Here is a 23384-nt window from a genome sequence, read left to right on the forward strand (position 1 = left end):
GTCCTTGCCCCAGCCCCCACCCCCCTGTCAGAAGGGTCCACAGGAGGGGCTCCTGGCTTGATTAGTGAGAAGGCTGGACAGTGAAAGGCCAGGCCAGGAACGGATGTCGTCTCGGACACACGGTCACCCACACTCTCAGCAGTGTGGCCGCTGGCAGGCCAGGGTGCTTCTTGAGACTCGGTTTCCTCAAACTGCAGTGGGGATGACCTAGCCATCCGTGGCCTTGAGGGCTGTGCACGAGGGCAAGTGAGAACCCAACAAAATGCCTTGTGCACCTACGGGTGCCGGGGCCTCGCACACCTGGGGGCATTGGGGTCTCACGTGTGGGGGTGCCAGGGCTGTGCACACAGAGGCTGGCATTGCTCGTTGTCTTGGGGTCGGGAGGGGGCAGAGGTGTGGAGCAGTGTTGCAGCCCTGCGTCCTGCATGTCCCAGCCATGTGGCCTGAGGTGACAGACAGGCCTTACCCATGAAGCCTTATTTATCCTGAAGCTCCCACCTCACAGAGGTGCAGTGAGCTTACAGGGGTCTGAGGTCTGTCCCTGGTGGGAAACAGGTGGCAGTCCCACAAAACTTGGGGGGGAAGGAGACAGGAGCACATGCGGGTCCCTCTGGCTGTGGGATTTAGGAGGACACGGCCGGTGGGCAGCTGGCCCTTCTCCCCAGCTCTCATGAGAGAGAAGGCGGGTAGAGAGGGGCGGGCGGGGGTATGGGAGGGTACCAGGGTGTGTGGGGGTACCAGGGCCATGCACACAGAAGCTGGCATTGCTCATTGTCTTGGGGTCAGGAGGGGGCCTCGGCACTATTGGGGTGGCTGGGCTGGGGTGGGAGGTGCCCTGCTGGGGCCTCTGCTCTAGGGGCCTGGGGAGCCTAACCCAGGGACAGGTCTCCTGGCTCTCGGCTCCACCTCGGCCGGCCATTCCTGCGCCTCTCCATCCTCTCAGGCGGGAGGCCTTGCTTGTGTGGCCTCCTGCTTCCTGCCCAGCAGATCTGGGGCCCCCTGCCTTCCGTTCCCAGGCCTTTGGGCCAGGCCGTCTGAGCTGCCAGGGTTCTGCTAAAGTAGTTCCCTCAAAACCCTGTGGCCTCCTGGGAAGCTCACTGGGCAGGGTTCACTGGCTCAGAGGAAAGACCCCACCCGTTTCTCCCAGGTGAGCCCCCCCCCCCCAGGGCCCAGGAGTGCACCTTGACCTTCCCGAGTCCTGCTGCTTGATTGAGGAGACACTGGGCACCCCCGACGCGGAGCTCTTCAGAGGATTTCTTTCTCTGACTAGTGCTTGGAGGCACCGCCCTCATCTCTATGGATTCTTACAAAGTCTGTGGGATCCCACTCTCGGAGTGTCAGGAGTTATTTATCTGGCAATATCCTGAATTTGAGAGGGGCTCTGAAGCCATTCCTTAATTTGAATCTTTTGCCTTTGGAGAGCCGTGAATTCCCAAGCCTTCGAATGTCCCAGTTCTTTTCTTTTTCTTTTTCATTTAGTATTTTTAGGTGTACGTGACAGTAGGGTGTGTTGTGACACATCTACCTACTTGGAGTGTAGCCCATTCCAATTTTGATCCCATTCTTGTGGTTGTACGTGATATGAGTTGTTTATATTTTTTGTTGTTGTTTGTTTTGGTACCTAAGGGTCACTCAGCCACTGAGCCACATCCTACAGCCCTTTTTTGAGAGAGGGTCTCACAAGTTGCTTAGGCCCTTGCTAAGTTGCGTAGGCTGGCCTCAAACTTGCAATCCTCCTGCCTCAGCCTCCTAAGTCTCTGGGATTGCAGGCGTCCACCACCCCACCTGGCCTGGTTCTTTCTGAGTTCACGGTTCTTCTCCCCATTAGTCTCTCCCATGTAACATTTGAAGCAGTGAGAAGAACCAGGCAGTCCCTTCCACACTGTGTGGGAGACCTCCTGAGCTAGACCCGGCCCATCGGGTTTTTCCCAGGGCTGCAGAAGACAGCGCGGACGGAGCCTCTGCTGCGAAGTGTGGGCCCCCTTCCTTCATTGCCTCATTTCCTTTCGAGAGCTCACAGGCAGCGTCCTCAAAGTCTGCGTCTCTGTAAACAGTCTGCTCAAGGCCACCTGTCATGTCCTTGAAATTCTCCCGACCTCCTCTCCCTGGTTCCAAAGCCACTTGCACATTTTTAGGTAAATGTTATTCTAACGCTCTGCTCCGGTCCCTAAATTTGTGTTCGTTGCCTATGGCTGCAGAAAAACTTACCCAGCGCTCAGCCTGCATCTTGAAACATCATCATTTGTCTTCTCCTCTTCCTGTGGGTCAGGAATGCAAGTGTGCCTGGGTCCATGGCTCAGACCTCTCCCAGGCTGAACCAAGGTGTTGGGCCAGGTGGGGGCATCTCCTGGCAGAGGGTGGTGCTGAGGGTTCGGTTTCTTGCAGACTCTCAGACTGCTGCCCCTGCTCTTGGCTGCTGCAGGCCAGAGACCGCCTGGTTCTTGCCATGTGTATGGCTATGGTGTGGCAGCTGGCTGTCTTCAGAATGAACAAAGGAAAGACGGAGAAGGGAAGGCCAGAGACTTTGTGACCCAACTCTGGAGGTGACGTGCATCCTTTGCCTTAGTCTACTCACTAAAGGCAAGGTGCTAAGTCCAGCCCACCCTCACAGGGAGGGCACCCCCAGGCCGTGAAACCCCGAAGCGCGGTCATCGGGCGCCATGGTGGAAGTTGCCCACGACACACGTCTGAGTTTGGCTTGATGTTAAGTTTCATGAACATGGAACCCAGTGGTGGCAGTGCTCATTCACGCCTGCTCTCGGTTGCTCAGGGCTAGCTTCCTCCTGTGTAGTTAGCTTCTGCTTCTTCATGAACATGTCACATTTTATTTTTTAGTTGTTGGATATTTGGACAATTTCGAAATTGGGGACTGTTAGGTATAAAACATCCATGAGCGTTCTCGAAGAGTCTTGTTGAACGTGGGTCCACGTGTTGTTGATATACACCTAGGAGTGGGGCTGCTGAGCTCAGGATCTCTGTGATCCGGCTTTTGTAGATTTCCATGGTGCCCCGCTGTTCCCTCCAGCGTGTGAGGAGCCCGCGGGGCCTTCCAGCGCTCCTCCCAGCCGACCCAGGGCAGTGACCAGCTCCAGGGCTCTGTACATCCGCTCGCCAGCTTCTAAAACTTCCTCTTCTCTCTGCATTTCTTAATGTGTGTGTGTGATCTCTGTACATCTTTTGTCACTTGAGTAGGGTCAGAAGAGAACTGAAAACAACACCTGTGCTCAGCCGGGTACCATTAGACCCCCTCCTCTTCCCATTGTTCCTCCCTCGCTCCTTCCTCCCCTCCCCACCTCCTCCCCTCCCCTCCTGGTCTCTTCTCCTTTGAACAGAAGTAGTAACTGACATTTAAACTATTTAGTGTAGGGATTTCTCTGTATCATAAAATTGTTTTGTAAACAGTTTCCAAAAATGCTTCATAAACACCATCTTCAGTAGCTGCAATTATTCCACAGTTTGCCTCAATCCACCCAGCGTCAGACTTTGAAATTGTTTCTAATTTATGTTCTTATAATCAACCAGAGCTCAATGGCCGTAGAGGCACGGTCGAGACTGTGATTTCTTCGTGGTCAGTGGGCCCAGAGTCGTGGCAGGGGTGTGTCCAGGAGTGACGACCCAGAGACTGCAAGGGGAACTTGGCATCTTGGCAATGTTGAGGGAGGAAAAAAAGAAGGGTTTTGTCTTCTAGAGTCATTAAAGAGTTCCCGGGGCAAGGAAACCTGGAGCAAGAGGTTGAATCTGGGCCACCAGCTTGGGGAGGCATTTCAAGGTCATAGGAGAAGTTCAAGGTGGGGTTTTCCTGCCAGGAGACAGATGCAGGGAGAGGGACCTAGATGGAAACTAGGGCTGCTGCTGACTCCGCTCTCCTGTGCAGTGGTGTCACCAGGTGCTTGGTGAGGCCATCTCCCCCTCACCTCCACAGTTGAGATGCAAACACTGTCAACTCCAGTGCGCAGGAAACTGAGGCTCAGAGAGCGTGGCCAACTTGCCCACAGTCCTAGGGATGGCCAGCTTTGGACCTGGGCTCCCCTTCAGAACTTACTGATTTTAACATCCATGTAATACCAGAATCCCATATTTCTTTCCAGAGGACAGCCTTCAGGGAGACTCAGAGATTGGAAGGATGGACAGTGGTCTTTGAAGCTCATTTCTTATAACCCTGTGTCTCAATTGATTTTCTGTTGCTGTAACAGCACACCCATGTCTGGGTAATTTATAAAGAAAAGAGGTTTATTTGGCTTACTGTTTTGAAGTTCCAAGAGCATGATGCCAGCATCTGCTTGTCTCTGAGGACAGCTGTGTACTCTCTGTGTGTGGTGGAAAACTGGAAGAGGGCAGCAGGTGCCTGTGGAAGGAGCACAGATGCAGGAGAGTCCGAGGGGAGGTGCCAGCTTGTTGTATAAAAGACCGCTCTCACAATAACCACTGCGGCTCCCTGAGACAAGATGGGAGCCCACCCCTGAAAGTGTTGATCCCTGAGTGACCGGGTCACACTGGAAGGCCCCCGCACCTCTCAACACCATGACACTGGGGCCTAATCCTCAGCTCCACTTGTGGAGGGACAGACCATGAACCAGCCATAGCATTCTGGCCCTGCCCCGGCCTGTGTCCCCCTCACCTACGAAATACAGCCTGTCCCCTAGCCCAGAGCCCTCACGTGTCAACATCAACTCCAAAGTCTAAAACGAGGCGACTTCCGGCTGTGAGCCTGCAGAATCAACACCCAGTCCTCCACTTCCAAGATCCAGTGGTGACACAGGTGGCACACTTGCCCTCTCCATTGCTGGCCCAAGGTGGAAGTGCTCCAAAAGAAAGGAGTAACGGGGGCTGAGCTGGGGCTTAGCGGTAGAGCACTTGCCTAGCATTTGGGGGTCCTGGGTTCGAGCCCTAGCACCGCCTAAAAATAAGTAAGTAAAAAATTAAGGTATTGTGTCCAACTACAACTAAAATATATATGTAATACACATATATAAGTATATATAAAATATACACGTAATATTATACATATTTATGTGTGTATGTGTATATGTATATATATATGTATATTTTTTTTTTCAAGAAAGGAGTCATTGGCTCAGAGCAAATCCAGACCGGCAGGGAAGATGATGAATCTTAAACTGGAAGATAGTCTTCCACTCTGCCCTCTCCTAGGCACACCAGTCCCTTTTGCCCTGTGGCTGCTCCCTGGGGTTGGCATGATACAGGTCCCCACTGGCACTTCCGTGCCGGGATCCAGAGGTGAAGGCCCATCCCAAGGCTCACTGGGCATTGCCTTGTGGGGAGCCTCTGTGGCGCTCAGTCCTCGGGGCCGGTTTCCTCCGGGCCCTGTGGTGGTTCGTCTTTGACTTCCCTGGGAGCCGCCGTGACCCTGCCGAGCCTGCACTCTGCACATCTGCAGACCCCTGGGGCTTGCCACCTGCACCCTTTGGAGCGGTGGCCTGGGCACACTGCTGCCCTGGACGGCTCACCCCTGCGGCCATTAAGGGCCTAGCGTCCGAGCCTGTGCTGAGGGGACTCCCAGGAGATCTCTGAGATCTGGCTGAGATCCCTCCCGAGGTCTGGCTGGGCACCTCCCCCCTCTCCTGGTGCCAGTCTTGGAGCTGGGCCACACTTGCCCTCTCCAACCTGCTTTTAGTTCGTCACATAATCTGTGATTTTCCAAGTTTTTGTGCTCTCTTCCCTTTAGAGTGATAAGTCTTTAAAGAGCTTCTTTTTCTTCTTCCTGATCTCAGCTTAGTGGTTGAGATTAAGGAACCTCACAGCTCCTTTTAATTTGGCTTAGAAAATTCTTCAGCCAGAAATTCTCATTTGTGCCTTGGGTCGTCTTGGGTAGAGGCCTGGGGCACGGACACCATCAGACAGCGGCTTTGCTCCCTCATAGCAAGGGTGGCCTTGCTCCATGGCCAAGGCCATCTCATTTCCATGTGAGGCTTCCCTGGAGTGGCTGTTACCGCCCAGTGCCCATGGACGGGGTCTAGGCACGACCTCAGCATGTCCCCTAGAGGCTCCACCTTCCCCGCCTTCCCCTGCTCCCATTCCTCACAGAGTCAGTCACCTAAACACAGTGTTTACGGTGTCTTTGTCTTGGCTCCTCAGAACTCTTCCACTCTCTGGCCATTACCTGATTCCAGAGCTATTTCCACATTTGCCAGCATCGTTATAGCAGTGACCCCTCTTCTTGGTACTGGTTTTCTCTTCGGCCATTTTCTGTTGTGGTAACAAAATACTGGAGGCTGGGTACAAAGAGAAGCCAGAACATGGTGCCGGCAACTACTCAGCTTCTGCTGCGGGCCACATGCCCCTCTGTGCAGGGTGGCAAACTGGAATGGGGACCGGGCCTTTGCCAGATCGCATGCAGGACACCTGGGGAGGCTCGCTTGATAACGTTCCTCCTTGCAAGGATGAAGCCATTCCTGAGAGCGGCAGCCACTCCTACAAGAAAAGCATTCATGTCTCTTGGGGACCTAATCACCTCAATACCTCACCACGCCATCGCGTTGGGGACCAAGTCTCTATGCGAGTGTTGGTGGTACAAACCCTACTCCCACCACAGCACCCTGCTTCCTTCAAACATCCTGGGAGATTAAAGCACATGAGGAGGCAGGCTTGTGGGGCGGAGCCAGGTGTGGGGATGGGGCCAGGTGTGGGGGTGGAGCCAGGTGTGGGGGTGGGGCCAGGCTTGTGGGGCGGAGCCAGGGGTGGGGGTGTGGCCAGGCTTGTCGGGGTGGGGCCAGGCTTGTGGGGTGGAGCCAGGTGTGGGGGTGGGGCCAGGCTTGTGGGGGTGGAGCCAGGCTTGTGGGGCGGAGCCAGGTGTGGGGGTGGGGCCAGGCTTGTGGGGGTGGGGCCAGGTGTGGGGCGGAGCTAGGTGTGGGGGTGGGGCCAGGCAGCCTTATTGCAAAGTGAAAGGATGGATGAAGTGGGAGGGCCGTGGCTCACCCCACCTGCTCTTAGGCCTCAGGGGATGCCTGCTGGGCCTCAGCTGCCCTGTCCCTCTAGCAGGGGGTTAGAAGAGCAACTTAGTCCGGCTCTGACCGTCCATCATCGCTGACTCATTTGTTTCTGTTGTAGGAACAAAAGCGAATCTTGGAGATGGGCATCACGGGCCCCGAGGGCCACGCTCTGAGCAGACCTGAAGAGGTGAGGACTTGGCGTGTCCCCGGCGTTGCTGGGTGCTCATCCTGATGGCCTTCCCGCTGCACCCAGCCTGTGTCCAGCTCCTCCTATTCCCTTCCCTCCTGGGAAGGCCGCAGGCCAGTCAGCGAGGGCCAGGAAGAGGCCCTGCCAGGAATTCCACACGGGCCCTGCGCACACTTCAGTGTCCAAACTGGATAAGAGTCTGCCAAGGACTGTGCCCTGGGTGTCAGGGACGGGGAGCCACGGGCCCCAAGCCTGGCCCCAGGAGACAGCCACCCTACCCGCTCGGGACTCGGGTTGAGGGTGTTTCCCTGCCCCTAGGAAGTCACGAACAAGTGTCCTGAACCTCCCCCAGCCCTGGCCCTTCTCCACACTGGGGACACACAGGAGTAGTGAGCAGGCCATGAGCTGTGTGTCCTGGCCCGTGGGGACATCAGGACAGGATTAGGAACAATTTATAAGCTTTCATAGCACCTGAATGTGGCTGCCACATCAGAGCTTGTGACCAATGGCTTTGTCCCTGAGAGTAGGTGGGGCCCCATCAAATGTCAGACTCCAGCAGGGCCCACCTGGAGCCACACCACCCTAAAAAGAAAAAGAAGTACAGCTGGGCACAGGGCGCGTGCATGTGATCTTCCCTTGGGAGGATGAGACAGAAGGATCACAAATTGAGGCCGGCCTCAGCAAATTGGCGAGACCCCTCTAGAAATTAAAAATGAATAATAAAAAGAGCTGAGGGTATAGCCTTGAGTTTGGTCCCAAGTACCACAAAAACCAACCAACCAGTCCTCGGGTTGGCTGACTCCACCCGCGTTGGCTGGGCTGGAGGGTGTGGAGACTGAAGAGACCTCGGGTGCTCCCGGGTTTACTTGGTGAGGGAATGAGCCGGTGGGCAGGGTGGGCAGGGGGTGGGTGGACATGGGCATGTGCTTGGCACAGCCTTTGCATACCACAGACCACCTCCCGAGCTTTCCGATTCTGTCTGCCGCCTCTCGCCTTAGTGGGTGCAGAACTCTCCCAAACACACAGGGGCTCACGTCGGCCTCCAACCCTCCACCCAGACTCGCTCTGCCTTCTTTTAAGACCAGCTGCTCTCCTTGACCCTTGACTTGGTAGATTTCCCTCTGCCACAGTTGGCTGAGGAGAGTCAGAGCACACGGGTTCACAGAGCCCTGGGAGTTTGGGGTGGGGCAGGCTCCCCCGCCTCCCTCTCGTGACCCTGTGTTGTCTGCTGTCCCCAGCTGGAGGCCGAGGCTGTATTCCGGGCCATCACCATTGCCGGCCGGATCAACTGCCCCGTGTATATCACCAAGGTCATGAGCAAGAGCGCGGCGGACATCATCACCCTGGCCAGGAAGAAGGGTATGCGGTGGACGGGCCTCCTAAGGGGCCCTGCGTGTCCCACAGGCCCAGCCACATCCAGGACCAGACAGGAGCCAGGAGCTGAGGCCTCCAGCTCACTCAGGAGTGGAGGGGACATGGGGAGGGGCAGGCAGAACCCCGTGCGTGCAGTCAGTTTTAGGTGTGATTCTGGGTGTGCCAGGTGCCACCTGGGTGACCTTGGGCAAGTCCCTGGCATGTCCTGAGCCTCGGCTTCCTCACTTGGGGCTGGGCATGGTCCTGGCTGTCAGGGCAGGAGGCCGGGGGTGGAGCGCTGGCAGCTGTCCTCCGGAAGCTGGTGGTAGAGGCCCTGCCTCCTGCCTGACCTCCTGGTCCACTTCCTGAGCACGTCACGCTGGTGGGCCTCCTAGTCCCCCGGCTGGGCCTCATGGTTGGCTCCTACCCCCGGGGTCCACGGGGATAGGAAGAGGGTCAGCTGTGGCTGGGGAAGGAGGAAGGTCGTTTCCCAGGGCCGGGGCCTGAGAACAGCATGGCCGGCATATGAACAGTGTTGGTTTAGGACAGCTGCCCAGCTCTGAGAGTGGGTGTCCTTCACCTCTTTGACCCTCTGACTCCTCCTCTCAGAGGGGCCCTTCAAGCCAGTGAGTGAAGCCTTGGCAGCAGCCTTGGCATGTCCAAGTGCTGAGTAGGTGTCAGGCCATGTCCTGGCCAGCTCCAGGTTCTCGTGGTATCCAGTCCAGTGCCACGAGACCCTTTCTGGCCTCCAGAGAACCAGCCCAGGCTCTGCAGGAAGACATTACTCTGTGCATAAGGCGGGTCCCTCACGGCCCCACACACTTCTCAGAGGTCCCACCATGTCAACACTGTGACACTGGGGACCAGGCTCAGAGGGACAGACAGGAGGGAGAGGGCGGGGCATCGCACAGTGGGCCTGAAACCCCTGGTCCCGTGGCCCCAGGACCTCTGTGCCTCTGTCCCTCTGTGAAAGGAGATAACAGTGTTCAGATGCCAAAGTCGGTGACGGCCCCCGAGCGTGTTCTGGGCGGCTCGGCCACTGAGTCTCTGTAGAGCGCTTGGCAGTGCGGGGTGGCGCCTGGCAGGGGTGGCCATGACAGGGTCCCCCTGCACCAGCCGGTCCTGTGGGCACTGCTCGCGGTAACCATGCTCGCTGTGTTCGTCCCTCCCAAGGTCCCCTGGTTTTCGGGGAGCCCATTGCTGCCAGCCTGGGGACCGACGGCACCCACTACTGGAGCAAGAACTGGGCCAAAGCAGCGGCGTTTGTCACCTCCCCGCCCCTGAGCCCAGACCCCACCACGCCTGACTACCTGACCTCCCTGCTGGCCTGGTGAGAGCCCGGGTGTGGCCAGGGGCCTTTGGGGACAGAGTGGCTGGGTGGGAGGCACAGACTGGGCCAGACTACGTGGACAGGCCTGGGCGTGGTGCTCCTTGGGGACAGTGTGGTTCCTGACAGGCTGTGGGGCCCGAGCCTCTGTTGTGGCCAGTGGCTCAGGTGGGCAGTCAGTCCCTGGCAGGGGTGAATGTCCTGTGGGGCAGAGACGCGAGGCCAGGGCTGTGAATGGGGCTCCTGACACACAGGCTGGCACGGGCTCTGGGCTCACCGCCCGCCTGTGTGTCCACCTGCTTCTCAGTCGCCCAGGGTTTTCTTTCAACAGAGGTAAAGCTCACCACCTCTGGCGCGTCCTTCAGAGGTCTCCTCCTAAAGCCTCCTGAGCTTTAGGTCCCTCCCGGGGCTTCCGTTGGTGACTGAAGTTGGGGTTGGCCCTGGGGAGTGAACCCAGGTCTGAACCCCACCCTCTTGTGTCCTTGTCAGTGGAGACCTGCAGGTCACAGGCAGCGGCCACTGTCCCTACAGCACTGCCCAGAAAGCGGTGGGCAAGGACAACTTCACCCTGATCCCCGAGGGCGTCAACGGCATCGAGGAGCGGATGACAGTTGTCTGGGACAAGGCAGTGGTAAGGTGCCCCCACCTTTCCCTAGGAACATTCTAGAAGCCCCCTGCCTGGCCCAGCAAGGCTCAGGGCGCTGTGCACTCTTAACCCTCCTTACTGGAGACCAGGGCAGATGTGCAGGGCACAGGGACACCTGCTCATGAGAGAGCAGCAGCACAAGTCCTCCGGATCCTCTGCGTTCCCGGTGTCACACTGACGATGAGGAAGGTTTGTTTGGTCGTGAGCCACACTGTAGCTCCGTAGAGGTGGCTCTGCAGGTTCTGCGTGTGCACGTGGGGCTGGAAGCTGGGGTGCCGAGTGGGGGTCGAGAGTTCTCATTGCAGAGGGAGCCGGGTCACTGTGAGCCGTGACCTGAACTCAGGTCTTCTTTTCACTGAACCCGGGGCCCGGTGACACTGATGGCTGTCACAAGGCTCTCGGCAGCATCACTCAGTTTGCTCTGAGGCCAGGCCTGACCTCTCGGAGGGCGGCGTGTTCTCATTGGGGGAGGAGAGCTCGGCCAGCCCGTGCGGACCCTGTCGCGGGTTCAGATCTGCCCTCCCCCCGCCCGTCAGCTTGTCTGCTTATCGGGGGGCTCTTCCTTTAGGCTACAGGCAAAATGGACGAGAACCAGTTTGTGGCCGTGACCAGCACGAACGCAGCCAAGATCTTCAACTTGTACCCGAGGAAAGGGCGGATCGCCGTGGGCTCCGACGCTGACGTGGTCATCTGGGACCCCGACAAGGTGAAGACCATAACAGCCAAGAGTCACAAGTCGGTAAGTCCTGGCCCCGCCACGCCTCGGCTGCCTGAGGGGTTCGTCCCCACGATCGTTCTAGAAGCGTCTGGTTAAAAATGAATGGTGAACTTTCCAAATCTGTCCTCTAGCATGACCCTGTCACTCAGATTTCCCTTCCATTGGAGAGATCGAGGGAGGGCTTTGAGCAGGCTGCTCCTGAGATCTCGGGGTCATCTACCCCCAGCCCCTGCCCACAGGTGCGTTCTCAGCCCTCTGACGCTGCTGCTGCTAATTCCATGTGGTGCGCCACTGGGATCAGAGAGGGGGACTACTAGGCCCATGATCCTCTCTCCAACTCCACTGTCAAACTGGGAAGGAGCTGACCAGGTGCATGAGAACCTCCCACTTAGCCTCGTGGCCTGCTGCTTCGGCAGCAGGAAGGGCTGGCCCAGGGCACCGTGTCTGAGCACAGCCTCAGGGTGCATACCGTGTTCTGTGTGCATCCCAAGCCTGTGGTTTGGGTTGTCTCTGTTTTGCATCTTACATGCCCTGGATTTCTCTGCTCACCCAGCACACCCACTCAGGGGGAGTAGGGTACTGCCTCCAGCACCCAGTCTGAGTCACCCTCTGTGGTCTCCAGTCCAGGGGCACACTCAGAGGCACACTGCAGTCGGTTAGAGGCACAAGCCGTTAGCAGAGCTGGGCACAGTGTTGGTCTGCCGTGGGATCCTCCCTGCCTCCGGGTGACTCCCTGGCGAGGGATGAGGCCAGGTGCATGGGGGCAAGACAGCAGCACAGGCAAGTCTCCTAAGGAGGCCACAGGAACCACTTGCAGCAGCTCGTGGCGTAGCCCCAGGTCCCTGCTCAGCTGCTAGAGGCATCGCGTGGAAAGCAGAAGTTTGGGTGGTTGATCGTAGTCTTGTCCAGCTCACCAACGCAGGGTTATTCTCAAGATAAGCAGTGCCCCCTGGGCTCCCCCTCCAGCTCCCTGCATCAGAGCCAGGAGGAAATAAGGCTGAGGTCGTCTTGCTGGGAGAAGTGCGTGCTGCTCTGTACACCCACGGCCATGCAGGGCATGCAGATGTACCTTCATTTATTAGGCTGTGCACACTGTAGTGGCCGTGGGAGAATGTTCCAGAAGGTCTCACAGGCGAGAGCGTGCACCCTCCACCCCTACCTCCTCCCGACTGCTGGAGCTGCCACTTCCTGCCCAGGGTGATCCTAATCCTGAGAGGATGCCGCCTCCCCCAGGCCGTGGTGAGGACTGTCGGGAGCACACCCGGCGGCTCAGGAAGGCCTTGGGTTCTCGCAAGGTCATGCCAGTCAGTGGCTGGGTGCCAGCCTGGTCGTGACCCAGCCAGTGTGACTTTGCCGTTGGTCTGTGCCCTGTGCTTTCCCTGCATCGTCTCATTGTCCTCACGGCGTGTCACTCATAAGTAAGAAGAGGGACAGCCAGGGGAGGTGCGTTGGTTCCCTGTGGCTGTCCTGGTAAGTGGCACAACGGGGTGGCTTACTCGACAGAAATGTCTTCTCCCTGTTCTGGAGACCAGAGGTGCAGCATCAAGCTGTTGGCAGGGCTGTGCTCCTGCGAGGCCTGGGGAGGACCCTGCCCTGCCCTGAGCGTCTGGTGTCCCTAGCTGTCCTCCATGTTCCTGGGCATGGGGGTGTGTCCTTACTCCACCTTCAGCCTCTGTCCCCACAAGGCATCTCCTTACACGGGCACCAGCCATTGGATTCAGGGCCCACCCTGCTCCAGGGTGATCTCTCAACCAGTCACGTCCCAGCGACCCCATTTCCAATGAGGTTACCTCCCTGTCCAACTCACAGCAGTGAGTCACGTGCCTGGGGCTCCCCACCTGGGAAGTGTGGTCCAGAGCAGGTAAACTCGGGGACACATCCCCTCCCTGTGCCAGGCCCGACCCGAGTTCCCTCACAGCAGGACAGTTCGGGATTCCAGGACAGTTGGCCGAGGGTTTTGTATGTCCCCTTCTCTGAGGCAAGGACACTCAGGCACACAGGAAGGGCGTGCTGCTCAGAACGTGGGCTGAGAAGTGCCGGGCCAGCGCCTAGCTTTATTTTTAGGTTTTAAAAAACATGTTACTCTTTCCAACTAAAAAGAGACCACTTTTTACACACCACAGCGATCAACTTTTTAAAATCTTTCCTATGAAAAGACTATAACTTCTGTTGTTTATACCTTGGTACAAAATGTGGTTGCTTCCAAGTGCACGTCACAGGGTCACATGCGCGTCTGCGTGCCCACAGAGTGTGGGTCTCAAGACCTTGACAATGGAGATACAGTGTCTGGTGCAGTGGGTTTACTATATGTAGAAGGTTCTACAGTCATTATTAATTCCAGAATGTTTTCTTTGCTCCAAAGAAACCCTGTGCCCATTAATGGTGGCTCCCCGTTCTGCCTTCTCCCAGCCCCCGGCGACCACTAACCTACTTTTTCTGTATGGATCTTCTTATTCTGGGCACTTCATAAATGGAATCGTGCCCGTGTGACCCGTTGGGACCGGCTGCTCTTGCTTGGCATGTTTAGGGGCTCATCCAAGCCAAGGCTTGGCTGGGTACTTGGTTCCTGTTTAAGGTGAATCCTCTTGGCACCTGGCCGCTCCACATTCTGTCCAAGTGTCCATCAGCAGACGGCGCTTGTGAAGGGAAGTAGAAGACCCCTCACAACAGGCACCATAGGAGGGCTCTGGGGACCTGGGGCTCTCTGATGGGCAGGCGAACCTTCTGTGATGGTCCTTAGTACTATGCGAATTCTGAAACTTGTTCACAGACTGCCTTAGGCTAGGAAGTGGCAGCAGGCGGAATTCTGGGCAGTCCTAAAGTATAGAATCCCTGCCTGAACACCGCCTTGGCGGGTCATTTCCTTGGACTGAGTGGGAGCAGTGGACCCCTCTGGGTGCAGGTGTAGGTGGCCACTGTCAGCCGGTGGGAGAGTGGCCGGCTTCTTGGGTGACGGCAGTGTCCTTGTTTGTGCTCTGCGGTTATGAACTACCGCCCAGCAGGGGCGCTTGGGAGCCGGGAAGAGTTGGAGGAGCAGCTGGAACACAAAGGCAGAGGTGCCTGTCTCTGGGGACAGTGGTCGTCCCAGAGCGCCTCGCGCGTTCCCAGCTGTGTGGAGGGGCCACTGTGGCCTGGAACCCCCTGTGAGCCCCCACAGACCTCAGATCTATGGGAGAGTCTGTCAGCTGATGGTAAGTCCATATGAAGAATCGATAGCTTTCCTTAGAAATAATTGAAAACCACTTTGGAAAATAGAATGGAAATGAAATTCCTACTTCTGATAGAAGTAAAATTATCTTAGAAAAACGGCTTTAGGGGCTGGGGCTGGGGCTCAGTGGTGGAGCACTTGCCTAGCATGCATGAGGCACTGGGTTCCATCCTCAGCACCACAGAAAAATAGAGATACTGTGTCCACCTAAGACCAAAAAATAAATATTAAAAAAATGTTTATCATTAGGTGGTCCGTTATTAAAAAAAACTGCTGTAAGACTTGCGTAAATGCAAGGACTTGTACGCTAAGAAGCTTCAATATAGGGGCTCGGCAGTTCTTTCTAATGTAGCCTATAAATTTGAAGTAATCCCATCAGAAATCTCAGCAGGTTATTTTTTCTTGATGGTAGATGTTAGAGAAATCAAAGTATTTCTGGACAAAGGGACATTGATGTAGGGCCGTCAGTCATCTCAGGTATAAAAACATGTTACAAAGCCACCGTGATCCCAACAGCATGGAATTGTGTGAAAGGGGAGAGAGACAAGAAGTAGACCGACCACAGATGAGAAATTGGTTTCCAATGAAGGAGGCACTTAAAATTAGTTAGGAGAAAATAGTTATCAGCCAATTCTGTTAGAATAGCAGCTCAGAAGGTTTGACCTCTGCCGCACTTGTTATCACACAAAAAAAAATAAAATAAAAACAAAAAACCTCCAAAGTCATCAAAGATCGAAGTAAAACTGAAAGGAACAAAAAGAAAGCATCCCTATTAAAAATGATAATTTTGAAGAAGAAATCAGACATGAGACTTAGAAATTATAAAGGAATACATTGGTCTTTTTGACCACTGACAACATAAAAATGAACCTTCTATATGGCCCCAAACCAATAACCTTCTATATGGCCCCCCAAAATTTGCTTTATATGAGAACCAAAGATAATGGGCAAGACAGGCCCGTGGCACACATCTGTAATCCCAGAGGCTCAGGAGGCTGAGACAGGAGGATGGCGAGTTCAAAGCCAGCCTCAGCAAGGCGAGGCACTAAGCAACTCAGTGAGACCCTGTGTCTAAATAAAGTACAAAATAGGGCTGGGAATGTGGCTCGGTGGTCTAGTGCCCCTGAGTTCAATCCCCGGTACCCCACTCCCCCCCCACACCAAAAAAAAGACAGTGGCCAGTGCCCCACACATAATGCAGGAGAGACTCTTTACCATCTAATGTGTACTTAGAAATCAGGAAAATACCAAGACCCTGGTCCACAGAGCAGCGTTAAAAGACAGCAGTGGCCCCGTGAGGGATGTAGAAACGGAGTCTGCTCTTTAGAAAGGCCTGATCCCACCTGCCTACAGCACTAGCATGTCAAGGGACCCTGACCAGGAGTTCACGGTACCAAAGTGGTGGAACTGGGAACTGGCGAGCCGGCTGGGTGCTGGCTGGGTGCTGGTGGGGAAGGGACCCAGTGCTCCTGTTCTTGGAAGGCAGATCCGCCAGGGCGCAGACCCACGTTCCGTGGCCCTGGGCTCCACGTCTGGAGATGGGCACACTGTGGGTGGGGCACGTACAGCGAGGTATTTCACTGTGGCTTTAGCAGAAACAGAAATGATGCTGTCCCTCCGTGGGACCTGGGTGTGTCCGTGGGAGGTGGTGTGGCGGTGCACAGCACAGGAGGAGCACTTCAGACCGCGTGCGTGCGCATGTGGGACGGTCTCTGGGCTCAGGAGAAAAATCGAGGCGCACCTGAAAAGTCATGGAGCACCTGCGTGAGGCAGGGGTTCATGAACAGAGACGTCTCGGGACGGAGAAGCGCCCCAAGGCGCTGGCCTCCGAGCAGCGCTGGAGAACCACTGCCATGAATTCCCTTTGCCCTGCTTGATTCTTTTTTTTCAACCCCACACATGACCTACTTAAAATCACGCTGGACAGCAGCCGGCTGGAGGCGGTGGCCAGCAGGGTCCAGGCTCCCTTCAGGAGGAGGGAGAGCAAGGGGCGTTTCTACCTGGTAACCACAGCATGACGTCACCCTGCTCCGGAGTGACATGAGCGGCCTCCTCCCCATGGCCCTGGTGGTGTCACCTGGTCTGACCCCTTTGGAAAATGGTGTGGTGATATGCATCCTGAGTCCTTTGATCTAGTAAATTGAATTTTAGAAAGCGATCCTAAAAAAGTAATTTAAAAAAGGACACAGAACGCCCACTGTAGGTGGAGCTGCCCCGGGCCAACTCCCAGGACACTAGTCTCAGTCACCAAGCCCCAGGACCATAGGACTGATGATGACACAAGGCCACCAGCAGGCCCAGTGCCCCGGGACAAGGTGCAGGTCACACACGCTGTGTGACTGGGTGGAACAGTGCCCAGCCCTGACAGGGGTGTTTCCGGAGTGGGAGGACCCCAGGAAATGCTGGGGACCTAAGGTTAGGCAACCTGGCTGTTCCGTGACGGGTTCCCGTGGAGAAAACCCTCGGAGCCACAGTGGGTACAGCTGTGCTCTTGGCTCGCAGGCCGTGGAGTACAACATCTTCGAGGGCATGGAGTGCCACGGCTCGCCGCTGGTGGTCATCAGCCAGGGCAAGATCGTCTTTGAAGACGGAAACATCAACGTCAACAAGGGCGTGGGCCGCTTCATCCCGCGGAAGCCCTTCCCTGAGTACCTCTACCAGCGCGTCAAGATCAGGAACAAGGTGAGCGGGTCTGGGGGACTCAGCATGGGTCAGAGCGACACGCTTTCTTGGGGAGTTGAGCGAGGTCACAGACGTGTGCCTCCCTGTCTTCATCCAGGCGGGTTCTTGTCTCAGGACAGCAGTGAGGTCCAGATGAGGCCGTGCAGACTGTAAAGAGGTGTGCACTGTGGGCACGGGAGGGCTGTGGAGGGACACTCCTGAGCTGCTCTGGGCTCCGTCCTGCGTCCTCTGGGGACTCTCGCCCCTGCTGGAGGTATCGGGAGCCTCAGTTCTCAGAACCCTGCTGCCCAGAGCCGTGAAGGACTCACCAGGGACACAGTTGGGCAGCCCTCGGGCCAGGCCATCTGCTGGGCATAAATAGCCCCGTGTCTTCTGGGTCTGGCTCCTCCGCCCCTTCCTGGCAGGTTTTGCGTCTGCCTTTCCCTCCGTCCTGAAGACTCAGCCCTGACTTTGGGAGGTCCTGGAACAGGCACTGAGTGGGCTCTGTCCCCACCTCTGTGCAGCCCAGAGGGGAAACTCACAGCCAGGTGGACCCTCCCTGCCACACATCCCATCACCATGGCAACCTGCTTCCCACAGGAGCCAGCAAAGGCTGTGCGCCAGGAGGGCCAGTTGTGTGTGTCTGTGCGTGTGAACATGCGTGTGTGTGCGTGCATCGTGCATAATGTGCTGGGGATGTGCGGGCTCCCCCTCTCCCTGGTCTTTATCAATGGCATTACCAGTGGCTTTGCCACTGCTGTTCCACGGAACAGTCCGGACCCCTCCTCCCAGACCCCCAGCACCCAGGGATGCTCCCTATCCACCTGCTGGCCCCCTGCGTCTCCCAGGAGGGGCCGTGCCAGTTCAGAGACACCACATTGCACAGATGCTGTCATCAGGTGGGAATGTGGACCTGGGGAAGCAGCGAGGCAGAGCCAGCAAGTGCCTGTTCGCGTGCCTGGGAGCATACCCGTGTCCAGGAGCATGTGGGTGCTGTCTTATGTGTGTGCACTAGTGTGGTGTGTGTGTGTGGCCAGTGGGGCTCAGGTGAGTGTGTGCACACGCGTACATGAGGCCTGGGATCTCAGGTTCCTGTCCTGCGGCAGGGCACAGCCCAGTCTGAGCAGGGGACACAGGAGGGCATGTGCTCACCATGGGGGTCACCTCTCCCTCTGTCTAGGTTTCTGCCCTGCAAGGGGTCTCCAGGGGCATGTACGACGGTCCTGTGTACGAGGTGCCAGCTACACCCAAATATGCCACTCCGGCTCCTTCTGCCAAATCCTCGCCTTCCAAACACCAGCCGCCGCCCATCAGGAACCTCCACCAGTCCAACTTCAGCTTGTCAGGTAGGCGCGGTCCCCCGGTCACCGGGACCTTCCTGCTCCTCAGGCGAGCAGCGCAGGGGCACCCTTCCCCTGTCCTGGGCAGGCAGCGTGGGCAGGGAGGTCCTTGGGGCCAGCAGGTTGTTTCTGGCCTTGTTTGTGAGCGTTTGCACCCTGTGAGTGAGATGTGGGCGCAGGGCTGGGCTGGGCAGTCTGCCGTGGCGAGGAAGCAGTTCCATCTTCTGTGGGTTTATTTTATCCTCACAATCGCCTGTGTGGTCCATGATCTTTTTCCTATTTAGAGAAGAAACTGAGGTCCCAGAAAATTTGGTGTCAAGATCCCAGAACTCAGTGCTCCAAAATCAAGACTCGTGGGCGTTTATTCCTTAAGGCCCTGGGGCATGTGCCTGCTGTTTCACCAGCCGGCCACATGAGGGCGCCCACGTGCACGCTGGGAGCCAAGAGGGGAACTGTCCACAGACTGGGAGGTGTCAGCGCCCGCTGTGTGGGTGCCAGGAAGCCAGGGTGGTGATAAATGGACAGCCACAACTCAGCTCTGGAGTTAGCACACTTCTGTTAAAGGGCCAGATAGGAAATATTTCCGACTCTGTGAGTCACAGGCAAAACTCCAGTGGTTGTATTAAATAGCCACTAAAACTGTGACCATTTTTTTAAAGATGTAAAAACGCTCATGAGCCCTATAGACACAGGCAGTGGGCGGACCTGTCTCAACACAACATAAAAAGGGGTTGGGCCGTAGCTTCATGGTAGAGCGCTTGCCTAGTGTGTGCAGAGCCCAGGGTTTCCTCCCCAGTACCCAGGAAACAAACAACAAGGTGGCGAATGGGCTGAATGGGGCTCACGAGGCATAGCGTGCGACTCCTGTCCGGAAAGGGGACCAGCTTGGCAGCAGTGGAAGGGCGGAGGGAGACGATGAGTTATCAGTTTAAACTGTGGGGGCAGAGCCTCCCAGCCCAGAGCAGGTCTCCTTGGTGATGCCGTCGGGGCCCCAAGGCCACCTCCCTGTCCACGAGCCTCTTAGGGAAGAGCTGCCCACACACAGGTTCCAGGGTTTACAGATAGTCACTGATGCACCGTGTGGACCCTGGTGCCTGTCCAGGGTCTCCCTGGGTGCTCGGTCCACATGCAGGGACTGTTTTGATGCTGGGAAGAGCCACTGAGGACAGCACACGTCTCGAGGACCTGGCAGACTGGACCTCTGTTCTCAAGAGAGGAAATGAGACATTGGACAACTATAGGTAGACAGGCGGAGGAGATTCCTTTTAGATAAGGATAGCAAAGAGATTAGAAGGCTGTGGAAGGGCCCCGCCACACCCGCCCTTCCCTGCTGTGCTCTCGGTCCTCTTTGAAACCCTGGCACCTTGATGAGTGATGGAATCAGAGTGAGGGAATCACAGAGGGCCTCCCAGCTCGGCAGAGCGTCTTGTTACACAGACGTAGCGTGGTTTGTTATTGTCCTTTGTCAAGTGAGTATTGTCAGATCCCAGATGTGTAGCTATCGAGGCACAGAGGGTCATGAGGAGGAAAGGTGTATTCCGTGCTGACTGACTCCTGATTCCTAACCCTCGAGCAGATTTGCGAATTACCAGGAAGACAAGCGTCCACCAGTGGAACCACGGGAGAAGACAAAATCAGTACTCTTGAGCCTGGCTCCTCGTGGCTTACACAGAGAGGCCATAGAATGTCACAGGAGGGGCCTCAACTGGCCTGATGATCTTGTTTTTCAGCAAAGAAGATGAGGCCAAGGGGTGGGGGGGATGATTTATTTCAAATTACCCAAGGTCAAAGCATCATCTGTATTAAAACTTGAGTCTCCAACTGGACCTCAGGCCTGCGTCACAGCTCCCACATGTCAGCCTACACATTGCTCACTGTTCTCTTTCAGTGAATATTGATTGCCAGGAATGGGGCTTGCTGCTGGAGTTTTAAATCTGTGTTTGACTGAAAGAAAATGCATAATATTAGAAGTTGGCTTTGAAGATTTAAAACAAAATACTGCTCCCCACAAGCAGATTTGCCCATTACAAATGAAGGGGTAAACCAGCTCTGGATGATGAATGTGCTCCTGCACACGCCCATGCACACTTATGTAGCCACCCCTCCACGCCATCCATGGAGTACTTTAGGAGCAGGGAATACTATGCAGAGGAGTGGGGACTTTGGAGACACACCAGCTAGGCCTTGAATCCTGGCTTCCCTGCCGCTAGCTATGCCTCAAGGTACGCACCTTGAGCCTCAATTCCTCCTCTACAGAGGGACAAAACACACCCTCCCTGTATTGTCATGTGCTCCAAACACAGTGATATTTGCTAAAGCACTGAGCCTGTGTCTGCATACAGTAGGCTGACAATAAGTGGATGTTCACCTGTTTCAAGAATGTCAAATTCTCCTGTTCACGCACAAGTGGACAGGGCTGTAGGAGGGTGACCCAGGGACGGAGAGGGGAGAGGAGAGAGTGGTCTGCTCTGGGGGCCCAGGAGGCTGCCCAGAGGTGACCTGGACATTTCAAGACAGAACACAGTGTGCACCAGGTGGGTACAGTGCAGAACACTCAGCCTTCAGAATCGTCAAGTTGAGCTGAGGTTAGCAGATCTCGTCCAGAAGTGATGACTCTGTCTCTTGTAGGTGCCCAGATAGATGACAACAACCCCAGGCGTACTGGCCATCGCATCGTGGCGCCCCCTGGCGGCCGCTCCAACATCACCAGCCTGGGCTGACGTGGACGGGCGGACGGCGAGTGAAGGATTCTGGAATCGTGCCCATCCTCTCCCTGTCCATGTTTCTGGAGCCCACGGTTTTAGTTGGTGCTGATACGGGGGAAACCGAATGATGTTCTTCCCTTTTTTATTTAGGAAGAAGTGGTACTAGTGTGGTGTGTTTGCGCGTCCCTCCGAGTCACCTCAGCATGGTGTTTTCCTCCCCTCCCTAGTGAACCACAGGTGTGGCGCCCTCTTGTCCTGTCCCCTCCACTTCCGACGGCTCTGCAATGCCCTGAGCGGTGGTTCCTTTGCGCCCTTGTAGCAGTTCTAGGATAGTCTGTGCATGTTGCTGAGTTTTGCACCCGAGCCCGTGAGAGTGTCCGCGGGAACACCGCCAGGGACTGATGTGGACCGCAGCCCTCGGGGCAGTTCCCGGACTCCCAAGATGAAGCTGTGTCCTCACTGCCCCCGCCCGAGCCCACCAGAGAGAAGCCCGTCCGCCCCAGCCCACCCCGTCGAGGTTTGTGGCTCTCAGAACGGCAGGGAAGCCTTCCCCTTGGTCACGAGAAACACCTTCCCCGTCCTGCGTCAGCCGGTCTCTGTGACGCTTGTGACTCACCACGATGCCCTTCCAGTCTGTGTGTTCTTCAGCCAGCTCTGGGCTTGAGACCCAGCCAGGTTCACAGGGGTCTGCGTCCCCACGGGGCCAGTGACGGTGTACCGAAGGCTGCCCCCGGGTTGCCTGCCACCTGGTCCCTCCAGGAGGTCCATGGGGCAGTCAGATTTTTAAAGTTTTGTACAGTTTTCCTTTGTAATCAATCACCCCCATTTTTACTTAATAACTGACTAATCGTGGCTCTTATTTCTGAATTCAAAGCTTGTGAAAAAATAAAACAAACCACCCACCGACCTGGCTGGCGTGTTCGCTTGGGGTGGGTGAAGCGCTGGGGTCCTGCAGCCCTGGGATAACTGAGTGGTGGACGATGCTCAGGATACTGGGGGAGGCAGGGGGGGAGGAGAGCCGTCTCCGAAGGCTTCAGTCTAGACAGAGCCCTGGATGGGAAGATACAGGGTATGGCCAGCGGCTGGGCTCTTCCCTCCATTCCCAGGAAATGCGCGCACGTGCGCGCACACACACACACACACACACGTTCTAAGGAGGAGCAAAAGCTTGGCAAAGGTGCTTGCCTCCCGAGCTGTAAGTAGAGGATGATGACGATGAGGACGCAGGCTGCACCTGTCTGCGCTTGCTCCGAGTCGGGCTGTGTGCAGTGTGACTGTGACTTTCGTGAATGAGTCTCTTCTAATTACTGTAATGGGATGTCTCCGACAATCAACTTTAGGATTTCTCTCCTGAGTCAAGTGGGGTGTGCGAGGCTGACGGGCCTCTGGCGATGGCCTTCCTACTGGCTGGCCCAAGGTGGTGCCAGGCATCTCGTGGCCAGGGACTGGAAGGACATAACGCTTTGCTGGCTTCTTGCCTTTTCCTATAAAGCTCACGTGCGTCCCTGCCCTCCTCCCATCTCATCACCTCCTGATGGCCCCGGCTCTGCACTCCATGGTGGGACGGTCTCCGCCCTCTCCGTGCCTCACAGTGGGCCTACATGGCAACACCTGAAGCGTTGGGGACACCCAAACTGTACCAAACCCTAGCACCCCATTTACAGTGGGGAAACCGAGTCGGACCTCAATGGCTTCTCCAAGATCCCAGTGTCAGAGCCCAGGCTCCTGCCCGTAACTCCCGAGCCTGACTGTCCCTGGAGGCCATGGCTTTGGGTGGCCCTGCTCTCCCCGCCCCTCAACTTGGTGAGGATACCTTGGTGAGGTCCAGAGAGGTGCTGACGCTGGCCCATGGCGGATTCTTGAGACAAAGCTAAAGGCTCAGAGAGGCCAGGAATGGACGTAGGCGTTACGGGTGTTCGGTCTTGACCCAGTTGGACTGTCCAAGGGCTGCACAGGAAGCTTCTGGAGAGTGCAGCTGGGGGCAGGGGTGTGCACCTGCCTGTGGCCTCAGGCCGAGTCCCCCGGGGGGAGAAGCAGAAGCAGGATCTGTCCTGACATCCTGTTCCCTAGAAGACTGGTGGGGCCTCTTCCTGACCCTCTGGTCCTGGAGCCCACCACCTGCCCCTCCAAGGGGCCCCGCTGCAGGGGACAGGGGATGGGCTCGGGCAAGGCATGGCAGTTCTTGGGGGCTGAGCTGAGCAGGGCTTTCAAGGCACGCAGTTTTCTTGTGTCTCCTGGGTCTTGGGGCCTGAGTTTCTCAGGAAGCTGCAGGAGCTGCCACTGGTTCCC

At 56.4% G+C, this 23384-nt stretch overlaps 1 protein-coding gene across 10 annotated transcripts in view; it reads left to right on the forward strand.

Moving 5' to 3' along the window:
- LOC110597529 (dihydropyrimidinase-related protein 1) overlaps nucleotides 1-22001 on the forward strand; it is a 153527-nt gene extending 131526 nt beyond the window's left edge. For all 10 annotated transcript variants that reach the window (XM_078020993.1, XM_078020992.1, XM_078020991.1 and 7 more), the window contains 8 exons: nucleotides 7069-7137; nucleotides 8376-8496; nucleotides 9664-9820; nucleotides 10307-10448; nucleotides 11032-11202; nucleotides 16892-17071; nucleotides 18231-18396; nucleotides 21019-22001. In XM_078020993.1, the coding sequence (XP_077877119.1) occupies nucleotides 7069-7137; nucleotides 8376-8496; nucleotides 9664-9820; nucleotides 10307-10448; nucleotides 11032-11202; nucleotides 16892-17071; nucleotides 18231-18396; nucleotides 21019-21110 (1098 nt within the window). In that variant the 3' untranslated portion in view covers nucleotides 21111-22001. The remainder of the gene's footprint in view (nucleotides 1-7068; nucleotides 7138-8375; nucleotides 8497-9663; nucleotides 9821-10306; nucleotides 10449-11031; nucleotides 11203-16891; nucleotides 17072-18230; nucleotides 18397-21018) is intronic.
- Nucleotides 22002-23384: the final 1383 nt, after the last annotated feature.

The sequence above is a fragment of the Ictidomys tridecemlineatus genome, chromosome 9 (assembly GCF_052094955.1).
Source record: "Ictidomys tridecemlineatus isolate mIctTri1 chromosome 9, mIctTri1.hap1, whole genome shotgun sequence".
NCBI lineage: Eukaryota > Metazoa > Chordata > Mammalia > Rodentia > Sciuridae > Ictidomys > Ictidomys tridecemlineatus.